Here is a 17,771-nt window from a genome sequence, read left to right on the forward strand (position 1 = left end):
TGGGTGCTTGGTGTCTCTGACAACCAGAGCTATGGGTCAAATACTTGAAAACATCCGTCCTCACTGATTTTAGCACTGGGGTCAGTCTCTTGTTTCAGTGTCCCTAGGGTCTGTAGGGGCTTGCTGCTTGGGGCTGGCTGCAGGTACCTCCTGTCCTGCCTGGCTGTATCTTTGGCTGGGAGGGATGGAAATCAGTGGGCTGCAGCATCCTTTAGAGACACCTGGAAGTGATAGTGAGGCCATGGAGATTATGAGGCTGGAGGCCAACAGAGGAGCAGAACCTGAGAGCAGCAGGTCCGTTTATGCTGGGAGAGGGATGGGGGAGGTGCCAGTGGCTTTGGAGAGAAGCTGCAGACAGACTGTCCTGGGAAGTATCCTGGAACAGAATAAGAGGCAACGGCACAAGATGCATCAAGAGAAATTCCAATTAGATGTTAGGAAAAAATTTCCTCATTGCATTTGAAATTGTCACAGCTCACGTTCTGTTTTCTTTTTTTGTCCTTCTCATGACCTTCAGAGTTGCTGCAGCATCACCCTACTCTTTGCTTTGTCTCCATGTTTCTTGGCTGAAGCATCCTTCTCCCCAGAGGACCGTGCCATTCTCTCCCTGCTTAAGCATAAGAAGCCCATCTCCAACACTGCAGTAGTAAAGCACAGGGCAATAAACCACCCACACTTTTCTGCCGGGAGTGTGGAGTGTGATCTGCAGGAGGGTGCTCATGCTCTTGGGGTCTGGAGAAGATGCCAGCCCCTAGCAGCAGAGCTGGAAGGGCTCTGAGGTTACCTGTCCCAGTCCTGGAGGCAGTGGCAATCAGAGGGGAAGGCACCAGGCACTTTTTAAAGGCTTCAACTGCCTGGCCATCCTGTGCAGATAGGGAGCAGATGGAGGCTGAGATGAGCCTAAAGGACTGTCTGGAAAAAATTACTTGCTCCCAGTATTTTCTGTTTCTTTGCCAGCCTTTTATTCTCATGGCTGCTCTTTTCCTGATCCTGTCCTTCTGTGAGGCTGGCTGCTGGCAGCTTCATCAGCCTTGTCTTCAGAAACAGCTTTGCTCTGTGGTTTATTGAGTCTCCTAACTTTGACCCTGGTGTCTGATGCTTCAGAAGTCTGTGTCCCATGTGCAAGTGCCAAAAGGGTTTTTAGCACTTGCCCAGTCCCGTCTGCAAGAGTAACAAAACAGAGCAAAGAAGCTGTACATAGCCTGAGCAGAGCTGACCTTCAGCAATAGTGGCATGTGCCTCCCCATCTGGCAAAGGATGCCCCCAGCATTCAGGCTTCCCAGACGCTTTTATGTGGGTTTTCAAGGTCTAGGATGTTCCCACGAGTTTGTCCCCAGATCCCTTCTTCAAGTTGTTCATCTCAGCCTTTCCCTTGGGCTTCTTGATGCTGGACTGCATCTTGATGTGAGTGCTGCGCACTGCCTTCCCCTGGATTCCTCTCCACATTGCTGCTCAACACTGCTCTGGGCCCCATTGAGTTACTTGGATATCTCTCATACCATACTTGAGCACTGAGAACTCTGAGCTGGAGCAGCACAGCAAACCAGACTGCAGCAGCAGTGAGCAGAGTTTGTATAGGGATCCATAATGTTGTACAGAGACAGACACAGGTGCTTGTGTCTGTAGGTGCAGGTGTCTCAAACACATGCTATTTGCTGTCATCCTGTGAAGATGCAGGATACTGATCATAGGATACTCGTACACTGGCGAGTGGTGCTGTGCCATCCCTGCAGGTTACGCCTGTCAGATAACTCTAGGGGAGGTTCTCTGTGACCTGAAGCACTGTCTGGGCCCTGGTGTTCTCAGTGCTGACAACTCCATACTCCATCCAGCACTTCCATCCTAATGCCCTCGTATCCCCATGCTGTGCTTCGAAGGAACTTGTGTACGTGGATGAAGAATTGGTTGCAAGATTACACACAGAGTGGTTGGTCAATGGCTCACTGTCTGGATGGAGATCAGTGACAAGTGCTGTCCCTCAGGGTTCAGTTCTGGGACTGATGCTCTTTAATGCCATCATCAGTGACACGGGCAGTGGGATGGAGGGCATCCAAAGCAGCGCAGCCAGCAGGGCGAGGGAGGGGATCCTGCCCCTCTGCTCTGCGCTGTGACACCTCACCTGGAGCACTGCGTCCACTCCACCGGGAGACCTGAGAGTGGCCTGTCTGTATCTACAGGGGGCTGTAAGAAAGACAGGGATGGACCATCAGTATCTGTGGTGGTAGGACAAGGAGAAATGGCTTCAGATGAGAAGAGGAGAGATTTATATTGGATATAAGGAAGAAGTTTTTTACAGTCGGTGGTAAGGCACTGGCACAGGATGCCCAGTGAGGTGGTGAATGCCCCATCCCTGGAGGCACCCAAGGTCAGGATGGAGGGGCTGTGAGCACCTGATGGAGCTGTAGTATCCCTGTTCACTGCAGGGGAGTTGGACCAGGTGACCTCGAAGGGTCCCTTCTGAGCCACACGATTCTATGATTTTTCTTATATGTTTGGTTGGGCAGCAACAGAAGTGTTAAGGTGATAGCTGTGACACCTTTTCGTAAAGGCCAGCAGCTCTCTTGCCTTCAATTCCCACTAGAAGGAGAAATTTTGCCTTTCACCGAAGGGCGCAGGACATTGAATTTGTGGTTGAAATATTCCTTCCTCACAGTAGCCCTCCTGGATGCATGCAGCTCTTTACAGCCAAACATGTCCACAGCTCATCCTGGATTTTTGCCCAGGCACTGCTCTGGCCTTTGTAGCCTTGGTGCTTCCTAAATCGCAGCTGGAAAGGGGTGAGCTGGGTGGGGGCCCATGTGGTATCTCTTCCTCCCATGCCATGTGGATGTCTCACATGGGGAGAAGAATTGATGCTGAATGTCCCTGCAGCTGCTGCCATCTTATCTGCAGGCTGCAGCTTCATGACGCCGGGCTGAGTGCCCCGGGCTCCTCCCTTGGAGGCACTTACGGTAAAGGGAAGTGTATCGCAAGAGGGGTTGCGGTGAGAAGGGACAGTTCCCACAGGGTCAGCACTGCCTGCACAATCTTTGCTGCCCTCCTCACCACAGACACTCCGCCTGCTTCCTCTTCCATCTGTAGCTTTGATGGCTGTGTTCAGACTCACTCCAGGTAATGCAGGATGTTCTGCAGTAACTTGGCAAAGAGCTAGGGAAAGGTGACACTGCTGTAGCTCTGCCAAACGGGTGCCGTCCGGACCTATGGGGTGTGTGCGCAGGGAGGATCATTATGGAGGTGACAAGGGAAGTTTTGGGGTTGGTTGTGGCAACAGAGCACAGGCAGAGAGCTGGAGGCATGGGGGATGTACACAGGGGTGCCATAAACACTGGTGTTTGTGGAGGATGGGGCTGGGATGGGAGCGATAGGCAGTGTGCTGTAGCAGGTGCAGAGCTGAGCTGCCTTGCAGGGTCAGGCATTGAGGACAGTTGGAGGGCTCTCAGAGCAGTGAGGTCAGGTCGTGTTCCTGTGTAATGGAGTGGATGGGCCAGGAGCTGACAGTAACTAATTTGCCTTTCCTTTGGGGTCACATTAAACAGGTTAGGATATGGTTCTTCAGGGTTTCTGATGCAGGAGTAACCCTAGGGTGTTGTTCTGCCCTGTGGCACATCGGAGACTCAGGCTGTTAATCCTAATGTCTCTGCATCACTTAACATGGCAATGATCCAGTCCTGCTTGGACAATGACCTATTGGGCATGTCACAGCATTTAGCTGCCCTGCTTGTGGCCCGCGTGTGGGGTTAGAGCAGACGTGGTCCTATCCCTCCACCAGCACTGATTTGGCTTCTTGCAGCCATCCAGTGAGTGGGTGACTATGACAAATAGTGGAAATTTTCCCATGGGTTCCGGTTGGCACCGAGGTCAGGGATGGAGCTGCTGCTTCTGCGTGGTCCCACGGCCGCAGAGGTCCCTGCTCGCCGGGCTGCCACTGTAGAGGGACAGGCTGGGAGCCTGCCCTCGTGTCCCCGTGCAGGGTGATGAGGGACACGCTTCCACTGCGGGCGCTTCCTTTGTCACTCCGGGGTGACCACCACCGCCAAGCCAGCACGGCGTCCCCCAGACCATGGCGCTGCGCTCACGGTGAAACTCTTGCTTGGCAATGGGTGCACGTTCCCCTCGGGAGCACGCGGTGGTCATCCCGAGGCGGAAGGGCGCAGCGGCGTTCGGGGAGGAGAAGCCGGCCCGGAGGAATTTTCCCCTGGTGGCCAGCTGTTGTCCTGGGCCTGGCTCGCGTCCTGCGGCACTTCCCACCCCGCGCGTCCTCGGGGAGGGGACCGCGGCCGTCCCACCCTCCGTCCTCCCTTCGCCGGGCGAGCGGGTGCCACCGCGGGCTGGCGGGGGTGAGTAGCTGCGGTGCGGCTCGGCAGCATCCTGCTGCCTCCGCAGGGATCCTCTCGGGCAGCGGAGAGTTTTCCCCACCCCCAGCTCTGCCGCTGCCTCTTTGTTTTCTGGCAGAAGCCTCCGTGCCTTTTCATCGCCGTTGAGGCGCTGAGCAGGAGCCTGCATGTGCCGTGCGCGCGTCTCACCGGGAAGGCGACGCGGGCCCGCGAGCCCTCCGCGCCGCGCATCGCCCCGCAGGGGCCGGTGGGCAGCTCCGGGGGTCTCCTCTGCATGGGCTTCTCTCCTGGCCAGGCAGGGCTCCGAGGCCTCTGCTTTCCTCCGCTAAACCCGCTCTCACGTTGGCAGCGGTTCTGCACCTTGCCACAAGTGGAGTAAGTTGGCTGGGGAGGGGACGGCCCCGGCCGGGCTCCGCGCGGGGCTCTCCGTCGCGGCCCTCCGGTGCCGTCGCTGCTGCCGGGCAGACACCTGAGCGGAGCGGGGGGTGCGGAGCCGGCGGCGGCGGAGCGTTGCATGTGCCGTGCCTGCCTCTCCGCCTATTCGGTCGCACGACTTCCATCGGGGACTGAATTCCTGCGCTGGTTTCTGGGCTCGGCTCCTGCGAAAGGATCCAGTTATTTCAGAGCTTTGAGCATCTCCATTTGCTGCCCATATTTGCAGCGCCCGGCTCTGTGCTGGCTGGAATTCCAAGTGATTAACGTGACTGTGACATCCCTCCTAGGGGTGTTATCTTTGCTCGCTGTCCCCCCCACCGCCCCCCTCTTTCTCCTCCAGCAGCGATCGAGACAGGCAGGCAGAGACAAAGGTCTGTCCTCAACCTGGGCTGTCCTCCTGCCAGCGGCTGCTGCATGGGATTTCCCCGCTCTGTGTGCTGCAGGTTCTGTGGGCTCCGGGTTGATCGCTGTAGGCTGCGTCGCAGAGGTTTGAGCCTGGCTGGGCTGGGTGGGCAGGGGATGCTGTCGGTTTTGGAGAGCAGCTCGATGTTCCTGTTGGATTTTTAAGCTGCTTTTCATTCTTTGACTGTGCTATCCTGGGGGAGAGGGGCTGCTGTGCATGGAGGGGAGGCTGGCAGGGGGGTTTGGACGTGGGGGAAAGCCGTACACAGGTGGCCGTCGCATATAAGATCTGCCTGCAGAGTCTGCCAGCCCCCCTTCCCACTGCAGGCTATTGTCAGTGTTGCTGCTGGTATGTGAAATGCCAAGGCAAGGTGTCTGAGGCAAACCAGGCACCGGGGGTGAAGCCTCCAGGCTTCTTGGGAGAGCTTTCATTGTGTTCTCCTGGCTTGGCCGGGTGCAAAGGCTCAGTGTCTTCATAGCCTTCTATAGCACCTGTGTGTGGAGCTGGGGTTGGGAAGGCAGCCTGGGGCAGACTCCAGTCCATGGTGGGGACTGGGAGTATCCAAGCACATAGGGGTCTCTGACCCTTCTGGAATCTGCTGAGATGGTGGCAGAGCGAACAGGGTTTGTTCCCAGTGGTTTTCAGGAGCTTAATGTGGGTGCTGCCTCTTGCCCCGTCCTTGCCCAGCCCCTGAGCTTCCTTTTTGTTATCTGCACAGGGGCCAGCACCAAGTGAGGCTCTGCAGCTGTATAAATCTGGCATGGCAGCAGGCCTCCCTCAGAGCCCCGAGAGCAGGGCTTGCCCTTGCAGTAGGATACTCCTTTCCTTTGCATCCTCACTCCTCCCCTCTCCCTCCTTCCCATTTTTGTGAGCTTCCTCCCCAGTTCTGAACCCCAGGGGAGTGCCATAGCCACCTCCACCCCACTCAGCCCTTCAGGTGCTGTTTGCTCCATCACATCGCTCTCACTGCCTTCTCTCCCATTACCACCTCTCCCAGGGATGGTGCTGGAAGTGTCCCCAGTGTCGCCTATCTGTATCTCTCCTGATGGTGGCATACCCGATCTCACAGAGGCCATGAAGAAGCCATTCTCTGATGCCTGTGTTGTTGCTGTGCTGCTGTCCTACAGGGAAACTTTCTGCTTCTCAAGCCCTGCTCTCAGCCTGCGCCAGGGAGCTTTGTGGCTTTACACTTTCCGTGGTTAGGTTTCCTTCCTTTTTCTGGGTTCAGATGGGACCAACAGAGCTATGGTTTATCCTCCAGGCAGTCGCTTTCCAGCAGTTTTCCACTGCCTTTTCTCTTGCCTTGTGTTCTGTACTGAGGATGATTCTGTGCTTGCCTGTAACAGCAACCCCTCTCCTGTACTGCTTAGATTCTGTTTCACTCCCAGTGATGCTGCAAAGGTTTCCTTAGCACTGCCCAGAAGAGGAAGCAGGATAAAAGCCAGTTTGAGGTTGCTTTTCTGTTTTTTTGTTGTCTGAAAGGTGCAAGGAGCCCTCTCATCCCACCAGCTCGCAGTCATGGTGCTCTGTCTCAGGCAGTGATGCTCAGACCTGGCCACCTGCCCTCTGCAAAGCCCTGTGATTTCTGTTTGGTGAACTTCCTCTGTCCCAGGGCTGCTCCTTGGCAGATTTTTTCTCTCCCCACTCTGGCAGAGCTACTCCCACTCTCCTCACTTCCTTTCTGGCCCACAATGTGTGTGGTGCGGAACGGTTAAAACAGCAACAGATCCTTTTGCAGGCTGCATCCCAGCATGCGGTACAGCTGCTGCATCGCCCAGCCGGGGACCCTTCCTCTCCCGCCATCCTGTTCTGTTGCCAGCAGATTGAGGCCACGGTTTGTTTATCCCGTGTTCCCCCTGGATGTGTTAATAGGAATGAAAGCAGCAGGTAAGCCATGTCCCTGACCCCCAGACCTGGCTTTGTCATCCTGTGTCCTGGTCTGCTGGCTTGGTGTCCCCCGGGATCACAGGGTCTCTGTCCCAGTGCCTGGAATGTGCCCCCCTCTCTGCAGGTTCCTTAGCACCATGTGTCTCACAGCTGGCAAAGTCTTGTGCCCTTCCCCAGGATTAGCCAGGCTAGAAGAAGAGAGGAAAGCTCTGGATCCAGCTGCTGGGAGAGCCCTGCAAAACCACAGCTGGAGTGTGACGCTGGTGGCACTGCAGGGGAATTTCTCCTCCTTCAATATGTGGTTGATACAGAGCTCTGCCTGTGCACTGGCAGCAGCCATCCTGTTTCTCTGTGTGCTGGGCTGGGGCAGGTGGGGCATCTCCTCCAACTAGCCTGGGAGCTCAGTGTGAACAGGAGAAGTTCTTGCCAAGCTTCCCCCTGCAGGCAAAGCCTAGTCAGTCCTATTTCATAGAACCAGTGTGGGGTGTAACATCAGCAAAATCACAGTTGCTTGGGTGTGGGAGGGGCCAGACCTCTGGCTTGGACATAGGGAGTCTCATATGCTGCATCCAGGAGTTGGCACCATACTGTTCAGTGAGGACTCAGACCTGGTGCTGTCCCATCCAGGCCTCCAGAAGTGGGGCTGTGGAATTGCTTGGCTCTGGGAGAGGAGAAAGATGGGACGTCCTGGTGATGTCTCCCCATCCCTGTTGTGGCTGCAGGAGTTTGGAGTCTCTGTATTTTGACTTTCTGAGGTGGGTTGTGGAATCCTGATATTTCCACACATGATTCTTTGGACAATGGCACCTGGGTTGGCAGGGTGAGGTGCAGCCCCTTGTGCTAGGTGCATGCACTACTGCCCACTGCTAGCATCCCTTGGGGACTGGCATAGAGACCTCATTTGGGATGAGTTTGTGATATCAGACTTTCCTGTGAGGCAGCTGCTGCTGGGGAGCAAAGGGCTCTGCCTACATAAGGATTTGGGAAGGGCTGTGACTATAGAAGGGCGTGGGACAGAGAAGGAAAGAGCAAAGGCTGCACCTGCACATTATCCTGCATGGACACGTAAAGGAAGAATGTGGCTTCCGCTCACCGCCCCGTGCTGACTGTTGCCGACTTCTGCTGATTTTGCTTCCCAGTGGCTGACCATGCCATGGAAGTCATGGTGCAGATGTGCCCTGGAGGTGGAAAAGGGAAGCAGCTACCTGATGTTGGAGCTTTCCCTGTTCTAGACGAGCAGAGCACGGTGTGTCAGCAGCACGGTATTCTTCCATGGCTGCAGACATCCACCTGTCTTCCCTCCTGCAGAATGCCAGGAGGGGCTGAGCTTCACAAAGAGCTTTTGTTGAGGCTTTAGACCAGGAGGTTGTTATGCTGCAGTGCTGATTCGCCGTGTTGTGAGTGCTCCGTGGGAGCTGACATGTTGCATCTCAGTTCTGGCTGCTCACTGGGGGTGCCCCTCCCCTGGCTCTGTTGGAGGTGGCTTTTGGGCTGGCCTGCTCTTGAGAACTGGGACAAATTGCAAATTTTACCAGAAATGTAATGAGGGAACAGAATGTTTTCTGAGGCAGACTAGGTCAGGCAATGTGCTCCTTGCACTAACATAGGATCTGATGGTCCAGGATGTTAGAAAGGGGTGCACTTGTGTATTTGGTGCCTCTGAGCATCCCTGCTGGGATTTTGTTCATTTGCTTGGCCCTGCTGTTTCGAGGCTCTGGGACAATGCTTGTGGTCAGGATATCCAATAGGACAGTAGCAGCTTCCCTCCAGACAGCCTCCAGCTGAAGCTGTGTTGGGGAGAGAGGCACACAGTCCCCAGCAATAGGCAGTGCCTTCTCCTTCACCCAGAGATTCCTGGAACTGCAAAGCTTCCAAGAAGTCCTGTGGCAGAGGAGCTGAGGGTGGAACTGCCCAAGGTTTCTTGCCTGCTGTGAAAGTGTTGACCGTGAGCTGCTGCTCAGATTGATTGTCCTCCTTGCCCTCTTCCAGGCATCAAAGCTGCAGTGCGGGTGGTTTACAACCACAAGGGAGCTGTGCTTATCTGCAAATCTTCGTACATAAAGGGCGCCTCTGAGCAGGTGAGTGCTGTGTGAAGAGATTGCTGTCTGTGCTCTGGAGAACACTGGTGGGGAACCAACCTCCAGTCTCAGGGCAGTCAGGCTCCTGTTTCTCCCTTTCCTGCCAGGCATCTCTTACTGGAGGAAAGCAATTGCAGGTACTTTTCTTTGTATGGCCAGAAAATGTCCTGCATGGTGGGTGAAATTGAGGATGGACATGAGACCAACAACTAGCTGAAGGCCCAGAGGTTTCTGGTGATCTGCAGTGTCTTGGAAAACAAGCTATGAAATAATCACGAAAATGAATCATAGAATCACTGTAGAATCAGAGAATGGCTTGCGTTGGAAGGGACCTTAAAGCCCACTCAGCCCCAGTCCCTGCCATGGGCTGGTTGCCTCCTACCCACTGGGAGGCTGCCCGGGGCTTCATCCAACCCAGCCTGGAGTGCCTTCAGGGATGGGGCACCCACAGCTGCTCTTGAGACAGTGCCTCACCGCTTTATAGCATCTAATATAAATCTCCCCTCTTTTAAATTAAAACCACTCCCCATTACCCTATCACTATCGGTCTGTGTAAAAGTTGGTCTCCTTTCTGGTCGTAAGTTCCATTTACATACTGAAAGACTGCAAGGAGATCTCTGCAGAATCTTCTCTTCTGCAGGCTGGGCAAGCCCAGCTCCCCAAACCTTTCTTCATAGCAGAGATGTTGCAGTAGACTGATTATTCCCATGCTCTACTCTGGACCTGTTCCAACAGCTCCCTCCTGTGCTGAGGGCCCCAGATCTGGACGCTGTACTGCATATGGGGCCTCTTGTGGGCAGAACAGAAGGGGACAGTCCCCTCCCTCTCCCTGCTGCCACCCCTCTGTTAATGCAGCCTAGGCTATTGTTGGCCTTCTGGGCTGCAAGCATGCACTGCTGCTTCATGTACATCTTTTCTGTCCACCAGAATCCCCAAGTCCTTCTCTGCAAGGTTGCTCTCAAAGAGTTCTTCTTCCATTCTATGCACATATGTGGGATTGTGCTGATCCATGTGCAACTGCTTGCACTTAGCCTTGTTTAACCTCACTGAAGTAGGGATCTCTTCATATACACAGGGTTTCATACAGGAAAGCAAGCAAAAGACATTAAAGCACAAGCAAGGTATAAGAGTTAACAGCTTGGTTTAAAGTATTTGTTATTTAAAGGGAAAATAAGGTGAAAATACTACCTGAAATGATCTGTAGATTTATTTGACATTGGGGGGAGGCTGGACCTCAAAACTGGCATTTCTGCTTGTGTGACCCTTCAGGCAAGCAGTATTCTCCTGCCCTTCTCCTCCTGGTGAGCATCTATCATGCTAGCCCTGCATGCTAGTCCTTTTTTCTTTCCCCTCAGAGCTGCTGTGAAGACTAAAGAGCTGGAGAGGACGTTGCAGAGGTTCGGAGGCACACCGTGATGGTGGGAGCCATTCCACGGCAGCCACGCCGCTTCTGGGGGGTGCCTGGCTGGCAAGTGTCTTCGGCTAGTTGTGCCAACGACCGCCCACTGTGGGACGGGGAGATTGATCCGGAGTGGAGTGGGATTCTGCTGCAGAGAGGTGAGTGTGGGGGACACAAGACAGGCTGAAGTGGGGGCCATCATGGAGTGGCTGAGGTCTGTGTCCATTTGGCCCAACCCCAGTTCAAGCAGGGACACACAAAGCATGTTGCCCAGGACTGCCCAGCTTTTATAGATCTGCAGAGATCTACAACCTCATCTTCACAATAACAAAAAACTTCATGGTGTTCAAACAGAGCCTGATGTACTTCGGTTTGTACCCACTGCCTCTTGTCCTGTCACTGGATGCCAGCGGAAAGAGCACTGTCCTCTTCCCACCATTCCTTCAAGTTCTTATAGGTATTGATGAGATCCCCTCTGAACCTTCTCTCCAGGCTGAATAGTTACAGCTCTCAGCCTTTCTTCATAGGAGAGGTGCCCTATTCTCTTAATGATCTTTGTGGCCATTTCCTGATCATTTCAGGAGCAGCCTCACCAGTGCTGGGCAGAGGGAAAGAGTCACAGCCCGGGTATACCATTAGCCTTCTCTGTGGCAAGGGTGCACCATTGGCTCTTAGTCAACTTGGTGTCCACCAGGATATCTGAGGGCACTCTCTGTAAAGCTGTTTTCCAGGTGGTTGTCCCCCAGCATGTACTCGTGCATGCTTTCATTGTTTCTCTTAAGAGAAATTTCCTGGGCTCAACCACCTTGGCCTGGCACCTTTCCTTCAATATCATAGTAGGAGTCAAAATACCACTTGTGGTCTTGTCTCCAAATGGCCTTCACCTGCTTGAAGAATTACTTCTCTTGAATGTCTGCCCCTAAGCCTTTGCTCCAGAGGAGCAGAGGCAGCTGTGGAGACAGGCAAAGGGCAGAGCTACCAGGTGTGGGCTGTTTGTAGGCTGTTAGGCAACGGAGCTCCTTGGCACACCACTGATTTTTATGCAGACTTCTCATCTCTCTGTCTCTTGCAGACATTTCAGGGTTTATCAATCAGACAGCTTGGATATAAATAAAAATCAAGGCCTTGTGCAGCTTGAAGGTGGTTGACTCCTCCAGACATGCAAGGATGGGTGATACGGATAGTACAGGGGTGGATGGATGGTGCAGGAGTCCATGGTGGTCTCTGCAACCCCTGGTGCTATTGAGTTGCTCATTCATGTGGTTGAGGACTCTGGTCCAAGCTATCAGAGCTAGCTGTGATAATTGTTTAGGTTCCTCTGGATTACACAGGCAGGTTCCCATCCCTGCTGTGGAGCTGGCAGCCTGAGACAGCCTGCGTCCTTTGGTGCATGTGGCTGGCACAGGTTTTCTTGGCAAGGACTCACAGATTTGATTGCTGGTGCCCCGACAGGGTGGTCACAGTCCTGAGCCCCTGAGACTGGTCTGACCTACCTTACTCCTGCACTCCAGAGCAGTATGAGAACGTCAGGTCCCCAGCAGAGGGCAGACCCTCTTCTCCTTGCTTGTACAGACTTGTCCACAATAGCCTCCAGTCCTGCTGGAGAATCCTCTCTGTGTCCAGGCCAGGAGGAAAGCGCTGATCCTGCAGGTGAGTGATGCCACAGGGTTCTCTGGAGAAGCCACATTGTGCTGATTGCTCCTTCCGTCCCAGAGGAGAGCTGCCTGCCTCCCAGCAGGGCTGGAAAGCTGGACAAGGACCATGATCTTGCCTGACCTCACTCCTTTCTCTTTCTAGAGCCCCATACTGGGGGGCTCACCTGGACATCCTGAGCAAGAGGTCCTGATCCTGCCCTCTCAGCATCACCTGTGGCACTTTATTGTCCCCTTCCTGCTGCTGCATGGGCTGTCCTGACTCCAACTCCACGTGGAGTCCAGCCAAGTAAGGCTCCATGCGGCACATCCACACAGAGACGTCCCTGCCCCCGGAGCGCAGCACTGACTCCAGCCTGTCCCGCCCCAGTGGAGAGGCAGCCTTGGAGCCTTCCTCACAACACTGTGCCCACCACGGCATCCTCATGGGCTACAACGAGACAGAGATCAAGCGCCAGAAGGTTTACCAGGTCTCCATCTTCTCCCATCTCTCCAGCTCCTCCGAAAGCACGGAGCAACGAGCAGGCAGTCATCCGACTCTCAAGAGGGGCTACCCTGAGCAGCGAACTCCAGAGGGGGTGCGGGATCCCAAACGAACTCATTGGGGTGGTGGGGTGGACAGCAAGCGTGATGGGGGCTTGGGGCAGGCTGCCCTGGAGGACGATGATACCTTTGAGGATGGTCTGCTGGTGGACGAGCTCTCTCTGTGTGGCTCTGCCCAGCACTTCTCCCACAGTGGGCTGCAGGTGGTGGAGCACCGGTGTGTGAGCAGTCCCAGTCCTAAGGCCAATAGAGAGGACAAGCCGCAAGATACCTCCTCCTTCTGGCCACAGCACATTGCTTGCAGTACTTTGCACACAAGAGATAGTTGCCCGGTCCCACCGGGTAATCAGCTTGCAGACTGCTGGGAGAATGGGGAGAGAATGAGTGACCACAACCTACCTGACCTTGATTTGCACAATATTGCACAAAAGCCCCAGCTGGACTGTGGTGGGAGGGGAGAGAAGCCAGGCAGCAGCCCCACTCACAGCTGCAGGGCTGGCGAAGCAGAGGAATGGCCGGTGGTGGCTAATGGGTGCAAGGAGCCTCTAGCCCCACAGATGTTACTCAGCCCTGAGCCTAGCAACCTGAGCTCCCAGGAAAAGACACCCTGTGGGAACAGCAGCAGCAGCAGCTGCCCAGCCAAAAGGAAGTTGCTGCCGGCTGGTGAGATTGTGGCTGACTCGTGCTCCGAGGATGAGAGCCTATCCCAGCTGGTGAAGAAGAAGAGACCCCTGCCATGCCACCCAGTGCCCACAGCCTGCCGCAGCACGGATGCCAAGGGAGCTCCTTTCTGGAATCACCTGCTTCCCACAGCCAAGGTGAGTGTCACTGCAGGGGCAGGAGGAGGCAGGGAATGTCCTGGGCTGTTTTTTTTGGGCACGTAGCCCACAGTGGCATGGCATTACGTATTGTCCCAGTGGCACAACAGAGGCATGGGAAGGGCAGTGGCTGGTGGCTGGCCCTGGGACAGGCAGTGTGTAGGCTGTCACTTGTCTCTGCAGAAGCAGAGGCATCCTTGGCTGGTTGCTTCTCAGAACTGGGATGCACCATGCATGGGACACAGTTCTATCCTTGCCCATGTGCCCTTTTTGGTGACTGTCCCCAGCTTGGCCGCCCCAGCACTGCCTTTGCAGAGTGAGGCTCTCCAGTAGCTTCCCTGTCATGCCTTCTCAGTCATGCCAGCCAGTTCCATCATCCCTTTGTGTTGTGCTGCCCTTTGTGTGGCTTCCAGAAAGGAAAACTCCTGAAAAGGGGATGCCTTTAAAAGGAGACAGCAGTGTGGCTTTAGACCCCCGCCCTGCAGCTGTAGGAGCCTGGCTGTGGGCAGCATGATCCTGTGCCCAGACTTTGCTCAGATTGCAAGGGAATGGGACTTCTCCCAGACTGGCCAGGGAGCTTTATCGTATGTGTTACCATTCCTTAGGACCTGGTTTTCAGGGTGGGAGGCTGTGTGCTGCACCCTTGGCTCAGGCAATACCATTGCTTTCCTCAACAGGCCCAGTTTGGGAGGGTGAGGACCTGCCCTTGTAGCCAGCTCTGGATTTTGGCAGCCCTTTAGCCCCAGATGTCTTGTGCTGCTTAGCCTTTTGCCTCAGAGGGACTTGTCTCATCTGCTGGGACCACTGTGGGACAGGGCAATGGGTGGTAGCATCTCCTGGGGTGCACATTCCCCAGCTGCTGCCCTAATACAGTTCCTGGTTTCATGTCCTTTCCAGAGCTCTGCAGATTGCACTACGGTCGGGAGGAGGCTGAAGAGTGGGCTGCGCCTCAAATCGTGAGTGTCGCGGCAGCGAGGCCTCACTGCAGGGTCTCGAGTACAGTGGTCCCAGCACCCTACATCCCAATGGGGTGGCCAGGTTGGGTTGGCTTTCAAGACCCACAAGAGCCCTGGCTGTGAGGTGGAGGGAGACTGCTTCCAGGGTTAGGAAAATGAGTGCAACTCCTGCTGAGGAAAGGGGCAGGAGGGAGAGACGTGCCCCCATTTGCGCTGGGGAGGGATCTGTGCTCTGAGGAACATGCGTGGCCCAGGTCTCTGCTCTTCAGTCCCATGCTGATATTCTCTTCTCTCTCAAGGCGACATCTTCGGAGCAGCCTCCGGAGAGGGACTCGTTCCTCTGCATCATCCTGGGCCACCACCACTGTCAGCCATGCTCTGCTGGGCAATTTTGAGGTAATGGTGTTGTGATGTCCTGCTGGGGAGGGAAGTGGGTCCTGAAAGCTTGGGCTGGCTGGCACCAGCCTGGGAGAAGCTGAGCCTGATGGGAGCCAGCTGCTTTCTACAGCAGTTGGCATGGGACAGGATGGCTTGTCCCAAGGGCCCAGCGCGTGTTGGCTATGGTGGCCAGCAGATATTCACCAAGAGGACAGCTCAGCCAGCATGTCCCCTGTGTCAGAAGGGTGATTTAAGTCTACGTGTGGCTTCTGTCTGAAAGTGCAGCCAAGGCCTCCAGAGATCCTGGAGACACACAAGGATCCGCAGACACCTGCTTGCAGTGCAGATTGTTTACCTTACACAGTGCTGGCAGGTCCGTAATGCTTTCCTCCTTTCTCAGGAGTCCATCCTGAAAGGGCGCTTTGCACCATCGGGGCGCATCGAGGGGTTCACTGCAGAGATCGGTGCCAGCGGCTCCTACTGCCCGCAGCATGTCACCCTGCCCGTGGACGTCACCTACTTCGACATCTCCGAGCACAGCGCGCCCTCGCCTTTCCTGGTACACGGACGGGCTGGGACTGTGGGGGAGGTGAATGGGGGCTGTGTCCAGACGCTGCATGTTCTCTGGGGCTGCTCTTCTCTGGAAAGCATGGCTCAAACAACTATACATCTGAGGATACTATCATTTAACCTGCAAAGCAAAGAAGAAATGGGATTTCGGCAGTGTGCCAGGTCCCAGCTGGACAATACGTTTCTCCTTCTCACACATGCTGTTTCTTTTGCCCCAGGGAGTGATTGACTTGGAGGCCTTGGGAAAGAAGGGTTACAGTGTTCCTAAAGCTGGAACCATACAAGTGGTGAGTGGTGGGTGGGCTCCCTTGGCTTCTCGAAGTGGATATACTGCATTATCACAGAATTATAGAATGTCTTTCGTGGGAAGGGATCATCTAGTTCCAAACCACTGCTATGGGCAGGGACATCTCCCACCAGAGTAGGCTGCCCAAAGCTTCATCCAGCCTGGCCTTAAATGCTTCCGAAAATGGGGCATCCAATTTCTCTGTTTCTGTTGAGAGTTTGCACGCCCACAGAAAAGCACAGTGGAGGAAACATGGGACCCCCCCCAGGGTGCTGGCAGTGAGACACAGGGACGGGAGATTTGGGGAAGGTCAAGGCTGGTGGGGTCCTCAGCAGGCGACTGTATATGTGTAGTGAGGATGGGATGAGAGCACAAGAGTAGAGGTGGGTGGAGAGGACTTACTTGTGTTGGCTGGGTCTCTGAGCAATGCTTGCTGGATTTTATGGGCTGGGCAAGAGCTGAGCCTCATGCAAAACCCCCTGTGACTGATGAGGGGCCAGATGCCCCAGCCTTATCTACCTTGTCTGACCACTACCCACCCATCCTCTACCCACAGACCTTATTTAACCCCAACAAGACTGTGGTGAAGATGTTCTTGGTGACATATGACATCCAGGACATGCCTGCCAATCACATGACCTTCCTACGCCACCGCATCTTCCTGGTGCCTGTGGGGAAAGAGAAAGGGGCCACTGTGTCATGCAGCGAGCCACCAGGCACCGGCCCACCCCGCAGGGTCCTCTGCTACCTGATGCACCTGAGGTAGGGGTACTGGGTGGGATGGTGATCTGCCCATGAGCACCCTGGGCTCCAAGACCCCTTTCCCCTATGTTTCCTTCTCCAAATCTATAGACCTGGAGGTTTAGGAACACGGCATCCTGACCCTGCAGCTGTGAGGAGGAGCAGGGACCAGCCTCTGTATGCAAAGATGGGCTGCAAGGAGGTGGAAGCTGCTGTTCTGCCCAGGGGCAGTGGGTTCTATCCCTCGGAAGTCAACCAGAATGTGGCCCCACCAGGGGCCTAGGAGGGGAGGGAGCTGTGTCCCCTACCATCAGTTAGGCTGTCCTGGCCCTTCTGTGCACACCTAAAGTTCCTTCATCCTTCTCTCAGATTTCACAGCTCCAAGTCTGGGAAGATCTACCTTCACGACAACATCCGGCTGCTTTTCTCACGCAAGTCAATCGAGGTCGACTCGGGGATCCCATATGAACTGAAATCCTTCACGGAGATGCCAAGAAACCCTCGCTACTCACCCTGGCCCTGACCTCCCTTGCTCAGGGCCACCGAGCAGTGCCCAGCCCAGTGCTTTGGGGATCATTGAGTAAAGGAGAGACCAAGCGCAGCCGCCTTGAAGTGTCCCCAACCCTACGCACCCATCCTCCTGAGCAGCACTGATGTCACAGCTGTGCCCTGGGGCAGAGCTGGCATCACCAAAGGGGATTTATGAGGAGGGGCAGGGGCTGGGGAGCACCCCAGGGCTGCGCCCAGGACTTTCGCAAGCTGGGAGGTGTGGCTGGAGCTGAGGGGGAGGGCTTCTCCCAACCTGCACCCGGCCCTGGGTTGGGAGCAGAAAGTTCAAAAGTTTGTATTTATTAGTATTTATTGTCATAGGGGTGCGGAGGTGTTGGAGATATGGTTCCTGGGAGGGGGCAGCCAGGGCGATGGGGATGAGGGCAGGGGTGAACGACGAGCCTGGAGGGTCAGCCAAGAGTGGGCACCAACTCCACGTGGCTGAAACATCACTGCGCGTATCGGGGCGCCAGCCATCGGCCGGAATGACACGGAGCGGGGCTGCGGCCCTTCAGGGGCCGGGTAGAACTCCCCCAGGCCCTGGCCGTCCATCACGGCCAGGTGACGAGCGGCCCCTGCCCTTCGCCCCAGCACCCCGCTGGCCCTTCCCTGCAGCACCCCAGGGCCCGGGGTTCGCCCCGCGGCACGCCGTGCTGGGGCCCCGCCCGCAGCGCAGTAGCGGTACTTCTGTGTTGGTTTCTATTTAATAAACGTTTGGAAACGCAGCCCGGACCTCCGACCT

The 17,771-nt window shown here is 55.4% G+C and overlaps 1 protein-coding gene across 10 annotated transcripts in view; it reads left to right on the plus strand.

Annotated features, from left to right (window-relative positions):
• ATOSB (atos homolog B) overlaps positions 1 to 17,754 on the plus strand; it is a 33,384-nt gene extending 15,630 nt beyond the window's left edge. For 7 of the 10 annotated variants that reach the window (XM_090131331.1, XM_090131330.1, XM_090131332.1 and 4 more), the window contains 9 exons: positions 9,049 to 9,137; positions 10,493 to 10,694; positions 12,334 to 13,549; positions 14,447 to 14,505; positions 14,805 to 14,901; positions 15,284 to 15,442; positions 15,672 to 15,740; positions 16,296 to 16,501; positions 16,850 to 17,754. In XM_090131331.1, coding sequence (XP_089987457.1) covers positions 12,488 to 13,549; positions 14,447 to 14,505; positions 14,805 to 14,901; positions 15,284 to 15,442; positions 15,672 to 15,740; positions 16,296 to 16,501; positions 16,850 to 17,003 — 1,806 coding nt within the window. In that variant the 5' untranslated portion in view covers positions 9,049 to 9,137; positions 10,493 to 10,694; positions 12,334 to 12,487 and the 3' untranslated portion in view covers positions 17,004 to 17,754. Of the gene's footprint in view, positions 1 to 4,313; positions 4,338 to 9,048; positions 9,138 to 10,492; positions 10,695 to 11,988; positions 12,187 to 12,333; positions 13,550 to 14,446; positions 14,506 to 14,804; positions 14,902 to 15,283; positions 15,443 to 15,671; positions 15,741 to 16,295; positions 16,502 to 16,849 lie in introns of those variants that run through there. The other 3 variants (XM_090131336.1, XM_090131339.1, XM_090131340.1) reach the window with 3 other exon arrangements.
• The last annotated feature ends 17 nt before the right edge of the window (positions 17,755 to 17,771 follow it).

Source organism: Phasianus colchicus, chromosome Z (assembly GCF_987193195.1).
Source record: "Phasianus colchicus chromosome Z, bPhaCol1.hap1.1, whole genome shotgun sequence".
Lineage (NCBI taxonomy): Eukaryota > Metazoa > Chordata > Aves > Galliformes > Phasianidae > Phasianus > Phasianus colchicus.